The sequence below is a fragment of the Cebus imitator genome, unplaced genomic scaffold (genome assembly GCF_001604975.1).
Source record: "Cebus imitator isolate Cc_AM_T3 unplaced genomic scaffold, Cebus_imitator-1.0 Scaffold331, whole genome shotgun sequence".
NCBI classification, from domain to species: domain Eukaryota; kingdom Metazoa; phylum Chordata; class Mammalia; order Primates; family Cebidae; genus Cebus; species Cebus imitator.
Window position 1 is genome coordinate 2,034,388 of NW_016107646.1, and position 9,670 is coordinate 2,044,057.

The 9,670-nt window shown below is 41.7% G+C and overlaps 1 protein-coding gene across 1 annotated transcript in view; it reads right to left on the reverse strand.

Annotated features, from left to right (window-relative positions):
* Positions 1–9,414, reverse strand: part of LOC108286901 (cytochrome c oxidase subunit 6C) — a 23,914-nt gene extending 14,500 nt beyond the window's left edge. The window contains exons 1-3 of the mRNA XM_017505019.2: positions 9,112–9,414; positions 7,450–7,594; positions 1,193–1,321 (exon numbers count right to left, since the gene is read on the reverse strand). Coding sequence (XP_017360508.1) covers positions 1,208–1,321; positions 7,450–7,563 — 228 coding nt within the window. The 5' untranslated portion in view covers positions 7,564–7,594; positions 9,112–9,414 and the 3' untranslated portion in view covers positions 1,193–1,207. The remainder of the gene's footprint in view (positions 1–1,192; positions 1,322–7,449; positions 7,595–9,111) is intronic.
* Positions 9,415–9,670: the final 256 nt, after the last annotated feature.

A 9,670-nucleotide genomic window follows, 5' to 3' on the forward strand; every position in this document is an offset into this window, starting at 1 on the left:
AAAAAAAAAAAAAAAAAAAAAAAGTCTCCAAAAGAACTACTGGGTTAAAAGAAATTTTTAAAAAAATTATCAAGTGTTGGGGGGGATGGATAGAAACAGGAACCTTGGTGAGCAGTTGTCAGGAGTGTAAAACGGTGCAGCCACTATGGAAAATGGTACAGCAGTTTCTTAAGAAATTAAAAATCGTATGATCCAGCAATTCCACTTCTGAATATACCCCAAAAGAATTGAAAGCAAAGCCTTCAAGGAATATTTGTACTCCTAGGTTCACAGCATCACTCATAACAATCAAAAAGTGGAAGCAATCCAAGCATATATTGATGGATGAATGGGTAACAAAATGTGACACACCTAAAATAGATTATTCAGCTTTAAAAAGAAAGGAAATTCGGACATATGCTACAACATGAATGAACCTTGAGGACATTATGCTAAATGAAATAAGCCAGTCACAAGAAAACAAATACTGTATGACTGTGAGATATCTGGAGTAGCCAAATTCTTAGAAAGTAACACAGCAGCTGCCAGGGTCTGAGTGGAGGTGAGAATGGGTTGCTTAATGAATACAAAGTTTCAATTCTGTAAGATGATGAGTTCTGGAGACTGGTTGCACAATGTGAATGCACTTAACACTGAAACTGCACAGTTAAAAATGGTTAAGATGGTAAATTTTATATTACAGCTGTTCCTTAACTTACCATCAGGTTACATTCTGATACAGCCATCATAAGTTTAAAATATCTTAAGTTGAAAATGCATTTAATACACCTAACCTACATCAGAGCTTAGCCTTCCCTATCTTAAATGTTCTCAGAACACTTATGTTAGCCTACAGTTGGAGAAAATCATCTAACACAAAGCCTAGCTTATAATAAAACACTGAGTATCTCACACAACACTACAGAGTACAGTATCAGTTGTTTACCCTTGTGATCACGTGTCTGACTGGGTTTGGAAGCTGTGGTCATTGCTATTCCCCCACATCACAAAAGTATTGTGCCACTTACTGCTCGTGTGGACAAAGATCAAAATTCAAAGTATGGTTTCTACCAAATGTGTATCACTTCCACACCATCATATAGTCAAAAAATCTTAAGTCCAAACATTGTAAGTCAGGGACAGTCATCTGTATTTGCATTTTACCACAATCAGAACTTTTTATTTTTATAGCAACTTCAAATAACCATATTACCTTTCTATTCCAAGATCACTTTATACTACGAAAGATACCAGCCTTCTTCATCTCCTCAAAATCTTTCTCGGGACTGTAATTTTTGTAGAAATCTGCATATGCCTTCTTTCTTGGTTCAGCCACACCAAACTAAAAGGCAACCATTCATTAGAGTTTATTTTTCAGATTATTAGAAGTTAGATTCCAAATTATAATATCTAAAGACAAGGTAAAGCACATATTTTTGTTCATCCTTTAATTTAAGCCCTACATTTTCTAAGGGGTGGAGGTGGTAACAGGTAAAAAGTAAGAGAAAGTTATCGCCTGGAAACTACACAGGAAGGGGAGCCCCACCTTGCCTAGGGACAGATTCTACCTTTTCCTGGGTGGGTTGTGTATGTATGTTTGGCAGGAAGCGAATGCAGCCTAGCAGGAGTTGGAGGACAATAACCCAAAAGCTGAAAGGTATTAGAGATAAGCCTTCCGACCAACAAAACCTAAATTCCCCACAGGTGAGACATGCTAAAATATCAGTTAAATTTAAGACAATATGAATTTCAAAAAAGCTTGAGATAATTTGGTAATGATCTGCCTCTGAAAGGCAGAGTAAACTTTCTATCCGGCAAAAACAGTTCAGGGTGATTTACACTTCATCAACATACAAGCCCTAAGAGTAAGCACTGACCCAATTTACAGGTGAGAGAACTTGAGGATGACAACTGATAACTGAAATTAAGAAATTGCTAAATTTGCAAAGAAAAGAATGAGGGATAAGGAGTCTATTTTATTTTGTTTTGAGGTTTCCTTATACAAAGGGCAGGGGGGTTCAACAGAGAAAGAACAAAGGATTGAAGACAACAATGGAAAGTTTAAGTGACTTAGCAAGAAGCACCAGGGGCAATGGCTCAAGCAGCATTCAAACCTATGTCTGTCATATAGCAAAGGTTTTATTTTCCACAAAACACTGCTTTGTGGATTTCAACATGCCACTGCACTATAGCCTGGGTGACACGGCAAGACTCCAACTGGGGTGGGGGTGGAGGGGCTGAAGCGCAAGTGCTGGGGGCCATCATTCCGTGCAGTTAATTTTATGTGTCAACTGGATTGAGCTACAGAGCTATCAAAACATTATTCCTAGGTGTGTATGGTATGTGAGGGTGTTTCTTAAAGAAAAGGCAAAGGAGGGGCAGTCTCTTTCTTGAGCTGTAATATCCATCTTCTTTTGCCCTCTGATATCTCTAGGACTTAACACCAGCAGCACCACCTGTCTCTCAGCTCTCCCCACCTTTGGAGTGATAACATCTGCTCCCCTGATTCTCAGGCCTTCAGACTGGGACTGAATTACACCACTAGTTTCCTGGTTCCCCAGCTTATAGATGGCAGACAGAATTTCCTGAACTTCATAAATGCATGAACCAATTTCCATTCATATCTCTGAGAGAGAGGGAGAGAGATGAATGGAAATTGGTAGATTTCCATTGGTAGCTATCTAGATCTAGGTATCTCTATATATTCTATTAGCTCTGTTTCTCTGGAAAACTAATACACTCCTGTGAGCATTTTTTATTAAAACTGCTTTTTTTTAGAAAGCAACTGAGCATTTCATTAGCAAAAAATATATATATTTATCATTTTAAACTAATAGGCTAAAAGCCAGGTGTGGTGGCTTACACCTGTAATCCCTTCACTTTGCAAGGCTGAAGCGAGCAGATCACCTGAGCTGATCACCTGAGCCCAAGAGTTCAAGACCAGCCTCGCAACAGAGAGAGACCCATCTTTAAAAAATTAATAATTAAAAATACGTTCAGTTAGTGAACCCAAAAAAAGAAAGCAAAGTAATTTTATAACCTCATCTAAATTATTTTGTTACACTTTTAATGATTTTAAAGTCTGAAAAATCTGAACTTCAGTAAAAATATATATGAATTAACAATTTACATCTTCCAGATTATGAGTAACTTGAAAGCCATAAAATAGTCTACACCTGAAGATTAGGAGCAAGCCTAATTCATAACAGTAATTGGTAAACTTAGGGAAAAATTCCACATTTGGAGTAAATGCTTTTCACTTGCCTCTTAAAAATCTAACCCACATTCAAGAGTTTAGGCTAACAGCAGACTAACTTGACCAAAAAGGATTACTGAATGCTGCGTCATGTAAAGAATACAAAAGTTGATTGAAACTATGAAAATTGGCCAAAACCAGGAACTGAAATAAAGAAAAGCCAAGTCCTCAAAAGCATTTAATAACCTGGGTAGGGGAAATGAAGGAGGTGACATCTACTAAAAGAACAAAGGTGATTCCTGCCTTATTCTTCACTAACAATCTGGGTTCCTCAATGGTTTGGGAACCTTGTTTTCAATCAAACACTAATAGCTAACTATATACAAACACTGACTCACATGCCAAGTATTTATTTTTCATCACAATAGACTGAGAGGCCATGTGTCTGGCATGGTACCAGCTCTTAATAAAAAAATACAGACCCTGAAGCAAATATTACTTAAAATATAATGTACCCAATACCACACAACAGTCTGGTACAAACTGCCTGAGAACCCAAGAGGGCAAAACTAACACATCCAGTGGAACAGATAATGCATCACTCCACAGAAAAAAAGCATTTGTGTGAGCCTTAAAAGACAAACAGGAATTTGCCACAGTGAGATTAAAGATAGTCCTGGCATGTACATAAGTATGTGCAATATCAGAATTGGGTAACAGCAAATAGTTCCGAAGGGCTGTAGAGGTGGGTATGCTAGGAGTGATGGGGATGACAATGCAAAGGCAGAGGGGCAAATCAGAAAGGGTCTTAGAATCAAGAATATTAGCACTGGCCTTATAAGTGTGTTGTTCACATCACCCACAACCCATTAGTAGGTCATGAAACCAATTTAGAAGGTTACAGCCTGCACTTTAAAAAAACAGAATAAAAAGTATTAAGAGACCACATATAAGTGTTACAAATGGTTTCAGTTTATATGTACATACACTTACAATCTACACATAAATCCATGTACCCGTTAAATCACAATGCAAAAAATGTATTGCTTAATGTACATCAAAAGTTTAAAAGGCCCTACACACTAGACACCGGGGAGCCCGATGACATACAGCTCTATTAGGAGGATACCAGTTAAAAGTAGTGAGAATACACACAAGACATTGCAAAGGCCTGAACTTTGGTGACAATTATGACTGCGTAAAGAAATGAGTTCCCTAACACATTTCTCTACACTTAGCCTTACTTCATTTAGTCATCCATCTGAGAGACAGGAGACAGCCACGAGCCCCAGCAAAACCCCACCTTCAAGCCTAGAATAGCTCGAAGGATGGACTGTGCTTCCCATATCCCAGGACCCTGAAGGAGACCTGCACATCTGCCCACCCTTTCAGGGCGGATTCTTTTCCAATAATGGCCACAGGCACACTGGAAGAACAGGGTGGAAGTAGGGGAAGTTGGTTCTTGTGCAGAGGGGAGGAGCCTAGTCTCTTGGGCTCCTGTGTGGTGGCCTGGTATTTAATCTGTGAGGTCAGGGCCTGTTAGCAGGACCCCCTCTCACTTTGCTGAGCCTTTTTTTCTTTTTTCCTTTAACCCAATAAATTCAGCCCTCCTCATCCTTCAATGTGTCCATGTGCTTAATTTCTCCTGGTCGTGACACAAGAACGCAGATTTAGCTAAATTAAAGAGCAAGAATTCTGTATCACATCCATCCCTTCTACAAACATATATGCCCACTATATGTCAGGCAGCAGGAGTCTCAAAGACTAAAAGATTTTCTGTGCTTGTCTCTTCAAAGAGTCCCAAAGCATAGGTCCACTTGGTGCTTTCACTCAGTGTTCCATCTCCTCTTTGCTCTCCCAGTTATCCCTTTTTTTTTTTTTTTTTTTTTTTTTTTTTTTNTTTTTTTTTTTTTTTTTTTTTTTTTTTTTTTTTTTTTTTTTTTTTTTTTTTTTTTTTTTTTTTTTTTTTTTTTTTTTTTTTTTTGAGACAAAGTCTGGCTCTGTCACCCAGTCTGGAGTGCAGTGGCACGATCTTGGCTCACTGCAACCTCCACCCCCTGATCTATTATTTTTGTTATTTTGAGGGAGCGTCTCGCTCTGTCGCCCAGGCTAGAGTGCAATGGTGAAAACTTGGCTCACTGCAACCTCCCCCTCATGGGTTCAAGCAATTCTCCTGCCTCAGAGCCTCCCAAGTAGCCAGAATTACAGGCATCCGCCACCAGATCCAGCTAATTTTTTTCTATTTTTTAGTAGAGATGGGGTTTCACCATGTCAGCCAGGCTGGTCTCAAACTCCTGCTGACCTCAGGTGATCCGCTTGCCTCGGCTTCCCAAAGTGCTGAGATCACAGGCTTGAGCCACCACACCTGGCCTTGCCTCCCAATCTTGGCTGAATGACACCTCTGCCACCCAGGCTCAAGCCAACCTTCCACCTCGGCCTCCCAAGTAGCTAGGGCACGTATTTGTGTATTTTTAGAACAAATGCCCCCAGCTAAGTTTTGTATTTTAGTAGAGATGGTTTCACTATATTGCCCAGGCTGGTTTTGAACTCGTGAACTCAAGCATTCTGCCCACCTTGGCCTTCCAATGCATCGGGATTACAGGCATGAGCCACCAGATCCAGCCCCTCTCCTTAACTTGCAAGGCTCAAATTCCACCTCCTCTATCACAGAGTATGACCCACAGTAACTGTGACCCACAACATCCCCCAAAACCATTCTTTCAGTTATGTTCTATCTTGCAACGTCTTCTTTTCCACCTCCCCAACTTAAATGTAAGTTCTTTAAGAACAGAGATTTAGTCGCACACCCTTTGTGTCTTCCAAAGCACTTGGAACGCTACATTACCTAAAACTGCACTGAATTTTATACACTGCCTCTTATTCAACAGGTCTTTTTAAGAACTTATTTATGTGTCAAGCCCCCAACAATAGGGTACCACACTAAACAAAAGACATGGTAACTGCCTTAATGAGGCTCACAGCCCAGTATACACTAAACAAAAATTAAGTACAGTAAGTTATAAAAGCAAAGCTCTAAATTCTTTCATGGGATATTATGACAACAGTGATAGACATATATACCATCAAAAACATTTTTATGGAAAAAGTTGTAAATATGCAGGCTTTGATAAAAAAAAAAAATAAAGGGCATAACAAAATCCACATTAGGCAGTGTTAAAGTGCAATTCTGTGACAATTATTCAAGGTGTCAAATAGAACCATAATTGGCCCTCTATATCTGCAAGTTCCACACTCATGGATTCAGTCAATCAATGGCTGAAAATATTTGGGGGGGGGGGAATACAACAAAAAATACAAAATTTAAAATACAGTATAAACTACTGACATAGCATTTGCATTGCATTGGACATTTTAAGTACTCTAGGGATGATTTAAAGCATCTTTAGGGCTCCTGAACCAATCCCCCATAGATAGAGGGGCAGCTATGCTGCCTTCCCAGACCCTCTGCATACTAGCTTTTGTAATGGGTTGAATTGTGTTCTACCAAAATTCATGTGTTTAAGTCTTAACTCTCAGTACCTCAGAATCTAAATGTTTTTGGAAATAAGGGCTTTCAAGAGATAATTAAGTTAAAATGAAGCCTTTAGGGTGGGCCCTAATCCAGTATGACTGATGTTCTAAGAAATTCAGCAGGCCAAGTCCAGTGGCTCACACCTATAATCCCAGCTCTTTAGGATGCCAAGGCAGGTGTATCCCTTGAGCCCAGGAGTTCAGGACTGGCCAGGACAATGTGGCCGTCTCTGAAACCTCATCTCTACAAAAAAATACATATATATACATAAAAATTAGCCAGTTTTGATGTTGTGTACCTGTAGCCCCAGCTACCGGGTGACAGAGTAAGACCCTGTCTCAAAGAAAGAAAAAGGAAAGAAGGAAGGAAAGGGAAAAGAAAAAGGAAAGAAGTTCAGCCACAAGCGTATGCCCACAGAGGACACTGTAAAGACAGAGAAGAGAGACATCTACAAGCCAACAGAGGCCTCAGAAGACACCAGCCCTGCTAACAGATTTCTAGCCTCCAGAACTGCAAGCAAATTTAAGACACCCAGTCCATGGTTCTTTGTTATGGCATTCCTAGCAAACTAACACAGCTTCATTTAAAGATGGAGTCCAAGCTATAGTTCCTGTCACACTGAGGTGAGTGCCGAAAGAGTTAGAAGGAAACACATTACAAGGGGAATTTCTTTTAAAGATTTTTCAATGAAAAACACGTACTTTATGATCTTAGACACAAAGCAGAAAATAAACATACATACCTTATAGAGAGCTGCAACCCCCAGGGATACCAGGAATGCTCCAACCATATGAATTCGCAGACGCCTGGCCAGAAGGCCACGCATCTGAGGTTTTACCAAAACTTCAGAAGCCATGGTAGTTACTGTCCTTGATATGTACGCCAACCTTAAGAGATTCAGAAAACGTGATTAAGTACAGAGTTTATTTAAGCCACAAACTTGACAGTGGCCACCTGGAAGCATTGACTGGAGCTGCAGTGAATATACGCTCTGATTAGCAGCAGTTACGATAAAAATGTTTTTTCTTTTTTAGGCAGAAAAAGGGTGCATGTTCCCCAGGCTGGTCTTAAACTCCTGGCCTCAAGGGATCATCCTAACTTGTCCTCCCAAAGTGCTGGGATTCCAGCCTACAAGTGGGTTAAGAAAAAATTAGAAGCAATTCCTAAATTGTTTACCATGAATTTACAGTAAAATAACACAAGCTATTGACTACAGGTTGTCCTTTGTGTCACAAATTCAGGAATAAGATTTGGGTTGAGACATGGGTGAGGGGTGTGACTGAAGTCCAACTCAGGTCTCTGGGCCTGCATACCTCATGTAGCTGTCACTACTCTGAGCTTTTTCCTTTCTCGGGTAAAATCAAAGAAAACCTCTGAAGAGAATAAGATATCAAAGAAACGCTCATGCATAGTGCATTTTACTACTCAGAGAGACACAGAACGACAGTGGACGGATTCCTCCCACAAAGCCTAAGGTGTCTCTTGGCTTAGCGTGCTTCATCTCCTACTTACTACGGTAAATAGACGTGACTAACTGTGGCACACTAGTAATGGGCAGGCAAAGGCAACAAAAATCCCAACAGGAAAAAATAAGCAGTAGTTCCATATTAATTACCCATTTACGGAACATTTACTCTTCTAAACATTTTCCGTCCATTCCTTAAACCTTCGCGACAACCCTGCCAGATCACGAGGCAAGTGTTTTCCACGGTCATACGGCATACCATTAAAACTTGGCCGGGAACGCAGCAATTGCCTTGAGGGCCCAACCTCATCTGGGAGCCTAAAGACCTCCGCGTGCGGCCATCTCTGAAGGCATTCAGCTGACGCGGCTCTGGGTAGGATGGGAAGCCGTGGGGCGAGGGAGGTTGCAGAAGCCCATCCTTTCCCTCCTGTGACAGGCACGGTGACCCTCCTCCAGCTTCCCAGCTTTAACTTAAAATGCTGTACACAACAAGCGACGCTGCCAGCTGCTTTGCCTACATGGACCCTTGCGCCACAAGACCAACTACAGAAAAAAACATCCCTCCACCCCACCTTTTTTTTTTTTTAACGAGAGAAACACCTGGGCCAGATAAGTCCAATGACCTCACCAAGGTCACACTGGTTGGGAAAAAGCGCAGCGGGTACCGGCCCCGGGCCAACTCACTCCGACGCCCACTGGGTCCTCGAGGTTCCCGCAGCCTACCCGGCTTCTGTGGGGCCGTCGCGGCCCACCCGGTCCCGGCGGTCCACCCGCCGCCCTTCAGCGGAAGCGTGAGGGAGTAGATGCAGGAGAGAGGCCCAAAGCTTCACCACGGCCAAGACACAAGAGTCACGACTAAACTCCGAGGCAGACAGAAAGCAGCAGGCGGCCTCTGTGACAACGCGAAGGGGGAGGGACGCAAAAGCGACCCGGACTCACCTCAACACCGACGTCCTTCCAGACTGATGGAAAAATGGACGGCCCTCCACCGCGCGCAGGCGCAGAAAAAGTGAGCAGCGAGAACCCGGCGACGGTAGCCAAAGGAGTTCAAAAGACCTCTAGCGCGCTCACCTCAGGTGGCAGCCGAAGTTCATTTTCGTGGTCCGTTTTTTCCCTGTGTGACCTTGCAAAACTGACTCGACCTCTTTATTTATCGATCTCTTTATCTTCTTAATAAATTGAAGATATTAATCGTACTCATACACAGAGTCCCAAACCATGTGCAGAAACAGACATTTTAATTATAACTAATCTAATAACCGTTTGGCTTGACTTCTAGGAGCTCAGAGCCCAGAATATGAGACAGACAAACAGATTAATACCGATCCCGTGCGATGGGCACTACTGCAGAGACGTGACCCAGCTCCTGCAGAAGCAATTCTCTACCTGGCAAAGCTGAGGATGTTTTGATAGAGGGGCGGTATCTGTGTGGGGTTCTTAACAAGTGTTTTGAAGGAAGGCAACCGGAAGTTCATGGAAAGTAGTGTAAAAGGGCGAG